The sequence below is a fragment of the Bos indicus genome, chromosome 4 (genome assembly GCF_029378745.1).
Source record: "Bos indicus isolate NIAB-ARS_2022 breed Sahiwal x Tharparkar chromosome 4, NIAB-ARS_B.indTharparkar_mat_pri_1.0, whole genome shotgun sequence".
NCBI classification, from domain to species: Eukaryota; Metazoa; Chordata; class Mammalia; order Artiodactyla; family Bovidae; genus Bos; species Bos indicus.
The window spans coordinates 98686055-98701650 of NC_091763.1; the positions used below are offsets into that span (position 1 = coordinate 98686055).

Sequence of the window (15596 nt, forward strand, 5' to 3'; positions counted from 1 at the left end):
CAGTATTCTTGCCTGGAGAATCCCAGGGACGGGGGAGCCTGGTGGGCTGCCCTCTATGGGGTCGCACAGAGTCGGACACGACTGAAGCGATTTAGCAGTAGCATGCTAAGCTTCGGGTATTTTCATAGGTTCTTCTTGTTCAGTAATTGTGGCCTCCAAATTTATAACTGTCATTTCACTCCATGCTCCCTTCATCTGTCCTCTAAGCTCTCAAGTGCCTTCCACGAAACATTTTTCTACCTCCAACCAAAACAGTGTAAGAGGACTGCCTAAGTGAAAGCGATAGTCGCTCAGTCGTGTCCCGACTCTTTGCGACCCCATGGACTGTCCATGGAATTCTCCAGGCCAGAATACTGGAATGGGTTGCCATTCCCGTCTCCAGGGTACTGTCCCAGCCCAGGGATGGAACCCAGGTCTCCTGCATTGCGGGCGGCTTCTTTACCAGCTGAGCCACAAGGGAAGTCCCTGAGTGCCTACGGGGAATCTACAAAAGTATTAGGAGAGAGTGAGGGCCAGTTACTGCCCATATGTCGGGCACTTTAAAGGCTTTTACTTTAATCACCGTTTAGGATTTAAAACACCAGGAAAGCAGGAGCTTTCCTCCGCGAGGAGTGCCCACCTTCATCCCCAAGCTGCAGTTTCACATGAGTAAAGGGAGGCATCACCTCATCACTGCAAGATTCCGTCGACACTTCACTAGGTTGGCAGATAGTTCCTTTTCGACGCGTAAGCGCTTTCAAGCACCTCAACCTAAGAGATTTCAAGCACCTCAGCCTAAGAGTTCCTGAGGTTTACCCATTGCCCAGGCGACGCGCCGGGTTTTGTTTTTCTACTTCCCCGCCGGAACAAGCCCGCCCACTAGCGTCAGAGCTAGCTCCTCACTGGTCCGGAAGTGTGCTCGTCTCCTCAAAGAGCCAATCAGAGCCTCATTTTCTACTCAGGGGATTTGAAAAACGGAAAAGACCTTGACCTGTTCCTGGGAGTAGGGCGGGGGTGTGAATGATTGACAACTCGACTCTCCAATAGTCAGAGCTCTAGGACCTGCCCCTTCTGGCTCCGGGGCTAGAAAAGAGAGTCGATGCCGGGCCGCAGTGATGAGCCCTGGGAGACGCTGGCTGTTCGGTTTTCCGAGGAGCGGCTGCTACTGGTGGCCTTTTTGCAGGTGAGTGGTTGCTGTTGTTAATAGTGCTGTTGCGAAGGTTTTCCATTTGTCAATGATGTGGTGGTTTATTTCAGCGCGCTGGAGGGCCAGTTTCTTTCCTCCCCAGGTTCAGTCTGTGGTGGGAGTCTGGCACTCGCACGCCCACCCCTCAAGCTCCGACCCTCACTTATCCCGCAGGTCCCGTTCAGCTGTCCCTTTCTCAGAATAAGCCTGTCTAGTCTGCCAAAGGAAAGGAGGACCCCGCGTTGGTAGTGGTGTCTTGACGGCAAGAATAAACAGAGAGTCGAAGGGAGTGATAACTCTACTCCTCTGGACGTCTCAGGTACCGGGTGTCAGTCAGCCCCGTTCATCGTAGGACTCCCCCTGAAAGGGCGCTTCGGTGTGTTTTCAGGGCCTTGGCGCTATATTGAGGGCGATGGCAGACTTGGCCCTTGAAGGCTCTGTAGATAGAAAAAACCTGAACGTCATGAAAGGAGAAAGGTAAATATCTGCAGTGGTTTCATGGAGGGTTCAAATCTGGAACTAAATCACAGGTTCTTTGAACCACTACAAATGAAAAAGTAAGTGTATTTCTTCTTCTTGCCAAGGGATGAGCTCCATGTTACTGGAGAAAGAGTAGGAATGCCAAATGGAAGTGAAATTCACAGTTGAGTTTTGAGGAATAATTGGTTGTTGGCTAACTTACTATAACTCTCATTACCTTACCGCCTCCCAAATTATGGAGGCTTAATGGCTTATAAGTGGTATCAGAATGTTAACTGCCCACTTTGGGGGGGAAAAAATCCGATGCAATCTTTCACCAGTAGTTTCTAGGGGTTTCTATAATGAAAGCAGAACACATGTCATTTTGTGTTTTAAAACTGCCTCCCCTGAGGCCAAGGGACTAGGTTTGTTCCATCCTTGTATTCCTATGCACCTCACATACCACAGATGCTACTCAATTGTGGTGGGGTTTAGAGAGGCATAATTCAGTCAAATGGTGTTGTGGAAGGAGCTCTGAGTTGGCAGTCAAGACACCTGGGTTTAGTCTTGAAGTTGTGTGATCTTAGTGAAGTGAAAGTCACTCAGTCATGTCCAACTCTTGCAACCCCGTGGACTAGACAGTCCATGGAATTCTTCATGCCAGAATACTGGAGTGGGTAACCTTTCCCTTCTCCAGGGCATCTTCCCAACCCAAGGATCAAACCCAGGTCTCCCACATTGCAGGCGGATTCTTTACCGGCTAAGCCACAAGGGAAGCCCAAGAATACTGGAGTGGGTAGCCTATCCCTTCTCCAGGGGATCTTCCTGACCCAGGAATCAAACCAGATTCTCTTGCATTGCAGGCAGATTCTTTACCAACTGAGCTACCAGGTGTAATCTTTCAATTCTCTGACTCTTAACTTCTGCCTCTTTAAAAAGTGTATGTTGCATTAGACTATTTCTGAGGTTTATGCCTGTGTTCAAAGTCTGTTTTAAACTAAAGATTCTTAAACATTTTCCACCACAAGTACATCTGCAAAATCTCATTACAGTAAATTCCTAACCAGTCTGTTAGCAAACAAAAGCTCCCAGCTACAAGGGTCGTACCTGGTTCTTTTGTGTCCACATTTAAACCAAACCAAGTGGGTCATTGTAGAAAATTTGGTCGTTGTCCAGAATGAACATTGTACAGAAGTAAAACAGAAAATGTCATCCTTTATTCCACTACTCAGAGACAGCTGCTGTTGGTGTCTGGGTAGATCTTTCAGTCTCTCTTCCTCTTTTGCCTTCTATGGTTGGTTGAAATTAAGTGGCACATTTCATTTTAAATTTATATTAAGTAATGACATCTAAATTCAGCCACACCTTCATCTTTGTCTTGTGCCTACAGCACAGAGGACACGCCAGTGTCTGAACTGATGATGGGTCACTTGAACATCCTTGGAATGAAATCTGGTGTGAAGGGATATTTGTATGGGAAAATAGGACTAAAAGTATCACTGAATAACAAAACTCTTTAACTGAAACATGGCCACAAATATGAAAAAAAAAAACATAGTTTATAAAATGTAAAATAAATGTTAGCCACTTTACCAAAACATGTGAATTATAGAATATCACTTAGTATTTGGTATGCTTCTAGGACTGTATGTTACCATCAACACCCCTGCCCTGAAACACATACAACATTTGATTGCATTCCTCCTTCCCCTATCTAATTTAACCTTTTCTCCTTACCCCCACCCTCATTTTATTTTATCCCCAGCTTTTGTTTCTGCTCAAACCATCAGCAAGGTAGGATCACTTTCAAGGGCCTGAGGTCTGTATCAGTCTTCATGTGTTAGTCAAAGTCTGCGCCATTCAACCCAGAATACCTTGCATTCTTTGGTAGGGTGCTTCACCATCATCTCATTTAGTATTCCTCATAGCCCCTTGAGAAACAGTAATTTCATTATCCTCATCTTTATGGACAAGGAACCTGAGGTGCAGCAGATAACTTAGTCAAGATGACACTGTCATTAAGTAGCAGAGCTGGGACTAAAGTCTAGGTTTCTTGACTTCACACTTTTGGGATTTGGTGGAAATGGTTTGTTTTGACACAAATGCTACTACTGTAGGGGAATAAGTAACCAGAGATAGGAAGGAGAAGTCTTGAATGGGTATTCCGCACATGAGTGATGCCATGCCAGCTGGAACAGGCCACATGCCCCATGCACACACATCTCGTTGCTGGACATTTCCCTGTGAATAAGGGTCTACCTGCTATGGTTTGTTACCTCTGTAACATGGGGTCAGTCAGGGCTGTTAGAAGGTATAGAGTTGGAGAATGACAGGGTAATAGTGTCTGGAAAACACCTATAAGTAATAGAGTTTGCTCCTGGTAAAATAGTTGTTCTTATAATGCAAATACAAATGGAAAAATTACCATCAAGCTTTTGGAAAAGTAATAAATGAGGAACAGGAGGTACTTTTGGATACAGGCATCTTTGAACTTTTCATATTGAGCTGGGCTCGGAGAATCTTAGGAACTGAGCTCCAGATTTCATTTTCCTTAAGAACTGTTCCTTTTTAATTTATTAGAAACTTGATTAACCTCTCTTTTTCCTGTCCTCAAGTCTAGCCAGTCTGTCTTCTGTAGAGCTAGCTCCCTAATGCAGTGGGGTTGAGAGTCATTCAAAGCTGCAAGTGAGGATTCAGACCTCCAAATGGTCTAGGGGAGCATTTGAATATTTATTATTGAAGAGAAGGCTTTGGATCAAAGCAACTCTGGCTCTGTATTCCTTATTTTATATTGCTTCAATATTCTATCATTGATCACGTTTCTTACTCAATTTTTGGAAACAGAAAACAAGCTGAGACTGGACTTTATCCTATAATTTTCCCCACCTGTTCATGAGTTGCCAGTTCAAGTTCACTTGAAGTGTGAAGCACTGTGACAATTTATAAAGATGTCTAATAAAAGTAAAGCATGTCAAAGTGACATATTTTTGAAGTTGGTTAACAAGATGAATAATTTTTTTCCTTATTCTGTCTTGAACCCATTATTAAGTAATTTGATGAAGCAAAATAAACTACTCAGACTGATGTAAATGTGCTCAGTATTGTCTTATGTGAAGGATTAAAAACAGTTATGAATGGGATTCCATTATTCACAGTACTTGCAGTGCTGGCCAAGAATAAAATAAGGTGATTTTAATAATGTTGGGATTATCCTATGACAGGATGCTTAAATGTTCAAAATGCTGATGTGATTAGTAGATCCAGTAATCTCAGCTAGACCAGGGTTTAGGAAGCTAAGACCTTCTGGCTTACTATCTTTCCAGCCCACAAGCTATGAATGGCTTTTACATTTTTTTAATGGTTGAAATAAGTCAAAGAATAACAATATTTCATATGCATGGAAATTATATGAAATTCTCATTTCTTTATCCATATGTAAAAGACAAAAAGTTCCAATATGTTTATTGGAACATAACCTTATTTGTTCATATATGCATTGGTTATGACTGCTTTCAGCTACAGTGGCAGAATTGAGTGATTTTAACAGCAACCATATCACCCACAAAGCCTAAAAATTTTACTCTTGGACCTTTTACAGAAAAAGTTGCCCCCCCCCCCTTTTTTTTGCCTCCAGCTAAGCTGGAGTGTCTCTCACATCATTACCTTCATCCCATTTCAACAGCAATTATGCTGCCCCAGGTCTTCATTAAATGTTGCCAGAATAGTTGCAAAAGATTCATAAGTATTCACATACATTTCCCTTACTTGTAAATGCTGCCTGATCCTCCTAAAATACACATTATTAAAGCTTTAATGATGTCCCAGTACTTGCAGAATAACCTATGTTTTTTGGCACAATGTCCTTTCAGGGCCACTGTTCAGCCTTATCTTTCTAGAGTAGTGTCCTCCTACTTCCTTATTATACCCTATACTTAGTATAGGGTGATCATATAATTTTCTAGATGGGACTTTCAAGTGTGAAAGGGGCCCTATAATAATTATGTTGGGGAAACAGGTCTAAAGCAAGACTGTTCTAGGCAAACCAGTTTGAATGGTTCTCCATAAATACCCATTCCCTTACCTCTATTCACTGTTCCCTTAGACCAGAATTCCTTTTCTTTTTTCTATAAATCTTAAACATCCTTTCAAATCCAGCTTAAATAATGCCATGTCCACAAAGCATTATTCAAAAAAAACAAAAAAAAAAAACAAAAAAACTCCTTTTCCGTCTCCCTTATACATCAAGTGCTTTCTCATGCTGTGGATTACTTTCTGCTGTCGTGATACACACACGTCACTTTTCCCCCATTAGTCCCTTGGAGGCATCATTCAAGTTCGATTCTCTGTTCCCCCCAGGCCTAGCTTTATGCCATGTTCAAATGAGATTTGCAGCATATGTTTGAAGAATGAGTTGTTTGACCAGACTGGGCAGACTGATGAGTATCTGGGGCTGTCAATGGATGCATCATCCATTTTAATGTAATTAAAGTCATGAGAAAAGTTGGGTTTCCAGGGTAGGAAGACAGAGCCTTGGGCGCCAATATGGTAGTAAAGCAGAGTGGGTCAGGGCGTATGTATAGGCACTGCGGCCCAGGCTGGCCTGATATTGAACTCCTGCTCTGCCACTTACAGTCTTTGTCCTCTTGGGCAAGTTAGCCTCTCCTGAGTTTCTGCATCTATAAAATAGGAGTAATTGTAGTAACCTGTCCATAGAATGGTGGTTGAGAATTCAAATCGTCCCAAGCACACGATGAGCACTCCAAGAAAGGTAGCGGCCATGGCGTCATACCGGCTTCCCTGGTGGCTCAGATGGTAAAGAATCTGCCTGCAGTGCAGGAGACCCAGGTTCAATCCCTGGGTAGGGAAGGTACCTGATGATACATGCTTCACCATCCTAGTACTGTTGCCAACAGGTGGGCAGCACCAGGACGTAACAGTAGAAGAGGTGGGAGAAATGCAGCCCTGAAGTCTTAGAAGAATTTTTCTTCCCTTGATGGAAGTGCTTAGCTTCAGAGGGGTCAAAGCAGTGGGAGTCCTGAGTGAAGATGGTCTCCACTTACTAAGAAGTGACTAATCAGCAGTCTTTTGAGAGACTGTTTCAGTAGAGTGGGCAAGGTACAAGGGAGGTGTCAGACGACTAAAAAAATAATGGCCAGAAGGAAGGGAAAAACAGCCAAGAGGAAGGGGCAGGAAGAGGAGATGCAGAGTCATGTAAAAGATATGTTTGCTTAGTATTTTTTTCCTTTGAGCCACATCATATTTTAAAAAGGAAGGCACCCTGAAGTGTGGTCACTCAGTGACCTGTGTGGCCCCTTGGGGGTATGAAGTAAATCGTTGACGAAAATCAGCGCTTAATTCAAGTGCCAATAACCCTTGTTGAGAGGATAAATGAGCACCTTTAAAAAGAATAGTTTTTAATTCTTAGCATGGCCCCTCTTTCTAAGTTGGGGGTGTCTGGTGCCTGATTTGACATTGTGCCTTGAGGTTCACATGAGCAGTTACACGCCGAGCCCTCCTTTATACTCACCTTGTTTGTGAGCATCTCATGAAATGTCTGCCTGGGTTGGAGAGACAAGCTGTGACTGGAGATGCTCCTGTGAAGTGAAGCCAAGTGAGCCTAGATGCTCACACCCAGACTCGCAAGTCTTCCATGATGAGGTAGAGACAGCATGGGTGTCAGAGGCACAGGGCCTGGATGACAGCTCCAGTCTCATTTAGTGCCTCTGTGTGTTTGAACAAATCAATCTCTTTTCTCTGTGCATATTGTTAAGGCCATTTAGGAACATGCTAAACTGTAACAGATACAAAAATATGATGGATGATTGTTCTTGGCTCTGCCTTTGCCATAAAATACATTGGAATTCTTGAGTTAAATCTTCCTAACATCTTGGACCTGCCAACTGACTGTTGATATGTTTTTTTGGCCATACCATGTGACATGTGAGATCTCAGTTCCAACCAGGGATGGAACCCACACTGCCTGCAGTAGAAGAGTGGAGTCTTAACCACTGGATTGCCAGAGATGTTCCCCACTGACTGTACTATGCTTTGGCAGTTACTACAAAAACTACTGGACTTCCCAGCTGGCATAGTGATAAAGAATCTGTCTGCCAATGCAGGAGATGTCAGAGATGTGGCTGGGAAGATCCCCTGGAGTAGGAAATGGCAACCCCCTCCAATATTCTTACCAGGAAAATTCCATGGGCCGAGGAGCCTGGCATCCAGCAGTCCATGGGGTCCCAAAGAATTGGACACGATTCTGAATACTCGTTGCACCACGCTTAGCCTTATTACACAGTCTAATCATTTTTGCTTGTCTTTGATTCAGTCAACACACCTACTAAGTACCTAGTATGTGTCAAGAGTCATGCTGGGTTCCAGAGATAGGCAGTGAGTCATCAGCTCTAATGCAGGTTACAGGGCACACGGACGGGGAACAAGCGATCCGTCACAGTGACCCATCACAACTGTACCCAATGTCATAAAGCAGGGGGCCTTGGGAAGGCACCTCACCACTTTCAATGGGTGAGAAAGAAGGGCATACACAGAAGTCTGAAAGCATCATCCTTAAACCGGCAGCATCAGCATCACCTGGAATCTTGTTATACCCACCCCAGACCTACTCATTCAGGCTGTGGAAATGGGGCCCAGTAATCTGAAACAGTTCTCTTGGTGATTCCAATGCACATTAAAGTTTGAGAAACCACCAGCCTAGAGGAAATAACATTTAAACTAAGCGCTATAGTCACACCATTCAATATAGTAACCACTGGTCATGGGTGGCTATGGAGCCCTTGAAACTTGGCTAGTTCAAAGTGAGTTGTGCTTTAAGTATAAAATGCAGATCAGGTTTCAAAGACTTACTAAGAAAAAAAAATACCTCATTAATTATTTTATATAGATCATATGTTAGAATGATAATCCTTTGAAACTAAAGGGTTAAATAAAATGAATTATTAAACTTTCACCTACTTTTTTCTGCTTAATATGACTTTTAGAAAGTTTAAAATGACCAATTTTAAAAAGCCGATTATATGTGGCTTGAATTACATTTTGATTGGACACAGCTGTTGACTAGTGGGTCCAAAAACCAGAGTGGGATTGAAGTGGCAGTCAGAGGGGAGGTGGTGATGGGTAAGGGTTCTGTGTAGAATACAGAGTATGCAGAGTTCCTGAGGCCAGAAAGAACATGGTATGTTAAGGAAATAAAACCAAAGCCTTACTGGTCACATTAAGGATTTTGAGTTTTGTCCTAAGATCAACAGGAAGTAATTTGAGGGTTTTAAACAGGGTACTCAATTTTCAGGAAGTTTGTAGCTAATACATGAGGGTAAGATAACTATGGCTGAATATTGCACGACTCTCAGAATCAAAGCTCCCTGCTCCTGCCCAGAAGATGGTGGGGGTGGAGGCATTTGGTCAGGCGGTACCATCAAGAGGGAGGGAGCAGGACCCTGACCATCAGCTGCCTCCACCCCAGGATATGAGGCACAAATAACCCTGCTAAAGGGAAAAGCAGACACCTGCGAATAGTTTTGTGCTCAGTTCATTTTCAGTTTGGTCAATGTTGAGAGCTGGAGGAAACATTCCAGAAGAGTCCAAAGTTGAGTAGGAGTTTGATTACAGAGCTGGGACTCTGCAAGGCACTGGCAAAGGTTTGGTGAAAGGAGGGTCGGGAACAAGGGAGCCTGGCATATGTGGGGATTAGCAGGTCTGTCCTTTGAAAAAGTGCACTGGACAACCACAGAGAAAGGGCCCAGATTAGAGCCTGGAGGCCTGGGCTCTGACCAGCTCCAGGAGGTGGGGGTGGGGCTTCCCATTCACCTGTGACCTGGAGGAACTTCCCCTTTAAGTCACAGGTCATACACTAGCAGACTCAAGCTACCCTCAGACAGGTCTTGTTTAGCTCATGTTTTTTAAAATGTATTCTAGTTAGTTGCTAGTATTTGTATCAGATATCACATGAAATTACATTTCCAGTTCTTTTGAAAATTGGAAAATTGAAGACCTCAGTTCCTCAGTCTCACAGAGAAATGGGCTGGAGCTAAGTAGTAGTTACCCCTTTCATTTTTCCTATGAGCTTCTAAGCTGAAATGATCATGTTACCAAAAAAAAAAAAAATTATTTATTCTTCAAAACAGAATCCACAAGTTTTTTCTGGTCTGAGTCTTGCATTCTCTCCAGTCTTCTGTTTCCAGCAGCCCTCAGCTTCTCTGTGTTCTCCAGAAAAGTTCTAGAATGGTACCCTTAGCTCAGCAAGACTAGATTATACAGATGCTCCATCCATGTGTCAATGTGCATGAGTTGCATCCATCAGAGAAGCGCATATGTTCTCTGCAGTTCAGCAATGTTCCCACTACCCCTGCAGCCCCGCACAGATCTGCAGCCCCTGCCTGAAACTTTAAATGAAACTGCAGTGTTGTATTTGTTGGTAAACACTTGGCTTACCAGCTCCCACAGAGATTGAATCATAAAGATTGCAAGCTGTAAACCTCAACAGTTCCTTTGTAAATATTCAGCCATTAATTAAATGGCAAAGGTTAGTTGATAGCAAGGAGGAGAGAGGGAAGGGACTTTATTGACCTGAAGTAGATGCTCCAGTTCAGTATCTTACCCTGTGTTTGCCCTCTGTGCACCATAATAAGGGGCTGGTGTATTTGTAGAGTCTTTGTGGCTGTAGCACTATTTCTCTGCTCCAGTGTATATATTTTGAGAGGGAAGAAACAGAAAGTGCCTTATTTCTTAAAGTAAACAAATAGAGCTGATTAAAATACTGTAAAGCTTTGTGATAGGTGCCTGAGTGTTTATGATATTGCTACACTTTTTTCCCCCTCAGAATAGTTCATCATCAAAAGACGTTGAAGAGGTGCATCTGCCTACAATATTTGTGCATCACACTCTTCATTTGAAGTGAAAAATAACTTCTTTGCTATAAGGAGCTTCTTGCTTGACAAGACACAGTAAGGGCTGAGGTAGAGAACCATTGACAGCTTCTCTTTTCTCCATCCCCCTCCAGCACCACCACCAAAAACAGGGCAGTAAATAAAATGTTGCATGGGCATGAATCCAGTTTTTGATGGGCCAGAAGCTTCTAGCACTTAGTGGATTGGGGTGGGCTGTTCAAAAAAACAATACCCAAGTGTCTTTGTTTTGCTGATTAAACACACATACATGTTCTCATCCATGTGAATTCATTAATTGGTCTCTCCCAGCACCTTAGAAGTAGCTTGTTCAAGTGAGGGGCCCTAAAGCTTGAGCTTCATTCGTTTCATGGATACTCCACTTCCAGGTACCAGTAATCACCTAGCCAAACACTGCCTAGCTGCCTTTCATCCCATTTTGAGTTTTCTGCCCCTTGATGACCATCTGGGTTGAGGGGAGAGGCATCGTTCTCCCTCTGGAAAGTCTCGGCTCTGCAAGGTACCTTCACCTGCGTCCTGAGCCCAGGCTCTTCCGATAACCTGATGCTTCCCTTTGCAATGCACTAAATGAAGGTCAGACTTCACTGACGCCCGATGAGAAGGGAAGGTCATAAACCTAACTGCTGTCACTTTTCAACCACTTGCAGATCATCTCCATCTGCTTCTTCCCTCAGGTCCGCTCTTGACCCTCTGAAATTGAAAGCTTTGTTGTAAAGACTTTCCTCCGACTTCAGAATCTCTCGGAATTAACTAAAGAAGAAATTAGGTCCAGATTCCAATTAACTTCATCACTGATTATTATATAACTGTGGTCGAATCACAGTTTAAGTGGGACAGAGTATCTCCAGTTCATGGAAGTTGCCAAGAATGGCAGAATACCAGGCCCTGATGTTTGTATAATCTGTGCCCCCTGGTGTGGAAAGTGCTGGGTGCACAAACCGAGTAGCATTTGTCAGTGTGGATGTGTCCGGTGAAAGGCCAGTGAGGCAGGCTGGTGCAGCCAGGCTGCAGATTTTCTCCAGGGGACTGAGTGGGTCCAGATTTCTGGGCTAGCAGCTTCAGTTAGGGGGTTCAGGAACACTCTAGGGTTGCCTGTCCCACCTTACTAGAGTCTTCCTCTGCGATGTGGCTGGCATGGATAGGACAGCTGAAGGGTTGCGAGGAGGAGCTGTGGCCTCCCTATCTGGGTGCTCCTCTCACTCCTGCAGACCTGCTTCTGGTAATCTGTTCCTACAGGCAGCATCTCTCAGCTGCTTGATTTGATAGCTTGTTTTGTATCCAGATTTATTTCTGCCAAAAACTGTCATCTTGAGTCAGGTGAGAGATTATTTAAGTGACTACCATATTGAATGCTAAGGTTGGTTGAAATCATCTTCAGTTCAGTTCAGTTGCTCAAAGTAATGTCTCTGCTTTTGAATATGCTATCTAGGTTGGAATCAAAATTGCTGGGAGAAATATCAATAACCTCAGATATGCAGATGACACCACCCTTATGACAAAAAGTGAAGAGGAACTAAAAAAACCTCTTGATGAAAGTGAAAGTGGAGAGTGAAAAAGTTGGCCTCAAGCTCAACATTGAGAAAACGAAGATCATGGCATCTGGTCCCATCACTTCATGGGAAATAGATGGGGAAACAGTGGAAACAGTGTCACACTTTATTTTTGGGGACTCCAAAATCACTAGAGATGGTGACTGCAGCCATGAAATTAAAAGACGCTTACTCCTTGGAAGGAAATTTAGACCAACCTAGATAGCATATTCAAAAGCAGAGACATTACTTTGCCAACAAAGGTCCGTCTAGTCAAGGCTATGGTTTTTTTCCTGTGGTCATGAATGGATGTGAGAGTTGGACTGTGAAGAAGGCTGAGCGCTGGAGAATTGATGCTTTTGAACTGTGGTGTTGGAGAAAACTCTTGAGAGTCCCTTGGACTGCAAGGAGATCCAACCAGTCCATTCTAGAGGAAATCAGCCCTGGGTGTTCTTTGGAAGGAATGATGCTAAAGCTGAAACTGCAGTACTTTGGCCACCTCATGCGAAGAGTTGACTCATTGGAAAAGACTCTGATGCTGGGAGGGATTGGGGGCAAGAGGAGAAGGGGACGACAGAGGATGAGATGGCTGGATGGCATCACTGACTCGATGGACGTGGGTCTCAGTGAACTCCGGGAGTTGGTGATGGACAAGGAGGCCTGGCGTGCTGCGATTCATGGGGTCGCAAAGGGTTGGACACGACTGAGCAACTGATCTGATTTGATCTGATCTAGGTCGGTCATAACTTTCTTTCCAAGGAGTAAGGGTCTTTTAATTTCATGGCTGCAGTCACCATCTGCAATGATTTTGGAGCCCCAAAAAATAAAGTCTGACACTGTTTCCACTGTTTCCCCATCTATTTCCCATGAAGTGATGGGACCAGATGCCATGATCTTCGTTTTCTGAATGTTGAGCTTTAAGCCAACTTTTTCACTCTCCACTTTCACTTTCATCAAGAGGCTTTTGAGTTCCTCTTCACTTTTTGCCATAAGGGTGGTGTCATCTGCATATCTGAGGTGATTGATATTTCTCCCGGCAATCTTGATTCCAGCTTGTGTTTCTTCCAGCCCAGAGTTTCTCATGATGTACTCTGCATAGAAGTTAAATAAGCAGGGTGACAATGTACAGCCTTGACGAACTCCTTTTCCTATTTGGAACCAGTCTGTTGTTCCATGTCCAGTTCTAACTGTAGCTTCCTGACCTGCATACAAATTTCTCAAGAGGCAGATCAGGTGGTGTGATATTTCCATCTCTTTCAGAATCATCTTAGTATTGTTTAAATGTTGAAACTTAGATTTTCTTGTGTGTGTGGTGTAGACTATGGCATTGAAGAGCCAGTTTTCTCCACTCGGTGATTTACATACCAGCTGAATGTGGTTTATTGAATTAGCATGTTTAATAACTTCTATAATAAGATAAGACTGTAAATATTTCTTTCTTCACCAGAGGGAAAACAGAATGAGAAGGGTGTTCCTTCCATCTTGAATCAGCTTCTCAAAGCTGGGAGTTCCCAGTTCTAAAGTCATCATTTTAGACATGTACAACTCATTCTATTAAATCGTCTCTTCTGTAAGCAGGAACTGCCTTTTTATCTGATGGAAATGTAGCATGCCATTAGAATGAAGTGTTCTGTTGTTTTATGTCATCCAATTAACGTATACTATCTAATCATCAGAAAATTTATGTCAGCTAACTAGGTTCCATGTAATTATCTGTAGACTCTGCCCGTATGTGCCATAGTGTGTATGAGTTGCTGGATGCTTGATGTCAAAACAGTTCAAGGAATCATTCCAGTGTATTTTAGAAACTTGCTGTTGGAAAGTTGTGCTTCCACTCCCAGGTAGTCATTTGAATAAAACATATAACTTTCATACTTCTTGTTTCTTCTCCATCTAGATATATTGTTGTCACTGAACACTGGCCCTAGAGAAGCTCAGCCAACAATATGTCCAAGTACAAACTGATTATGTTAAGACATGGAGAGGGTGCCTGGAATAAAGAGAACCGCTTTTGTAGCTGGGTGGATCAGAAACTCAACAGTGATGGACTGCAGGAAGCGCGGAACTGTGGGAAGCAACTCAAAGCACTAAACTTTGAGTTTGATCTCGTGTTCACATCCATCCTGAACCGGTCTATCCACACAGCCTGGCTGATCCTGGAAGAGCTGGGGCAGGAGTGGGTTCCTGTGGAGAGCTCCTGGCGTCTCAACGAGCGTCACTACGGAGCCTTGATCAGTCTCAACAGGGAGCAGATGGCATTGAATCATGGCGAGGAGCAGGTGAGGCTGTGGAGAAGGAGCTACAACGTGACCCCTCCTCCCATCGAGGAATCCCATCCTTACTACCATGAAATCTACAACGACCGGAAATATAAAGTGTGTGATGTGCCTTTGGATCAGCTGCCACGATCCGAGAGCTTAAAGGATGTTCTGGAGAGACTCCTTCCCTATTGGAATGAGAGGATTGCTCCTGAAGTATTGCGTGGTAAAACCGTTCTGATATCTGCTCATGGAAATAGCTGCCGGGCACTCCTGAAATATCTGGAAGGTACCATCTTCATGCTATTACTAACCAGGTCTTAGTCTAGAAAGAACATGGTTTCTAAACTAATAATGCACAGTTTACATTATAGACTTTCCTTCCCTAGCACCTTCTGTCACTTCAGCCGTTTAAGGATTGTTTTGTTCTATCAGAAATCCTGGGTATTTTACGTTTGTATTATTTGCTCTAACTTCAGGAAGCCTCAGAATCACCTAAAGGGAGGGAGCATTTGGACCACCCCTGGTTTCTGGCCCCACTCTTGGAGCCTGTAGGCCCGGGGTGTGGCTCCATAATTTGCTTTTCCAAAGAATTTTCAGGTGATGCTGATACTGCTGCTTGGGCTTCTCCAAGTGCTTGAGAAGCACTGATTTAAAAGATTATGTGTCTTTTGTAGTAACCAGGTAAGAGGAGGCTGGGGAGGGAAGAGGTTTCTGTAGAAATGGTATGCAAGGTACATTTTTTTTGTTGTTGGTTGTTTAGTGTTTCACGATAAGTAAAATTATATAGATTTTAGTCTTGCTCATGTTCTTCCAGCTTTAAACAACCATTGCTGTATTTTCAGACGTAGGTTTCCTGGATAATTGTTTTGTTCCAGTCTTCTCTTTCCAGACCAGATTTAGTCATCGACTGGGAGAAAGTTCAGGAGAAGGAAAAGAAAATGATGGCTTATTAGAGATAATCAGTAGCTTTAATTTTAATTCCTTGATGTTGTGTTCTAGAAAGTACTGTTGTTACCTATCTCTTAAGTAACATGAACTCTTTGAAGGACTCGAGCTCACCAGTTTGGGGCACCGTGATTGCACTGTAACATCTTCAGGGGTTTTCTCTCTCCTTTCTCCCTTCACTCAACAATCCCGGTTGTTGTTCAGTCGAGTCCGACTCTTTTTGTGACCCCATGGACTGCAGCACTCCAGGCTTCCCTATCTTTCACCATCTCCTGGACCTTGCTTAAACTCACGTCCATCGAGTTGGTGATGCCAT

At 43.5% G+C, this 15596-nt stretch overlaps 1 protein-coding gene across 2 annotated transcripts in view; it reads left to right on the forward strand.

The window, feature by feature from the left end:
- The first annotated feature begins 1023 nt into the window (after nucleotides 1–1023).
- The window catches only part of BPGM (bisphosphoglycerate mutase), a 33283-nt gene continuing 18710 nt past the window's right edge, over nucleotides 1024–15596 (forward strand). The window contains exons 1-2 of one of the 2 annotated variants that reach the window (XM_019959111.2): nucleotides 1024–1162; nucleotides 13972–14621. In XM_019959111.2, the coding sequence (XP_019814670.1) occupies nucleotides 14021–14621 (601 nt within the window). In that variant the 5' untranslated portion in view covers nucleotides 1024–1162; nucleotides 13972–14020. Of the gene's footprint in view, nucleotides 1163–1466; nucleotides 1485–13971; nucleotides 14622–15596 lie in introns of those variants that run through there. The other variant, XM_070788185.1, reaches the window with a different exon arrangement.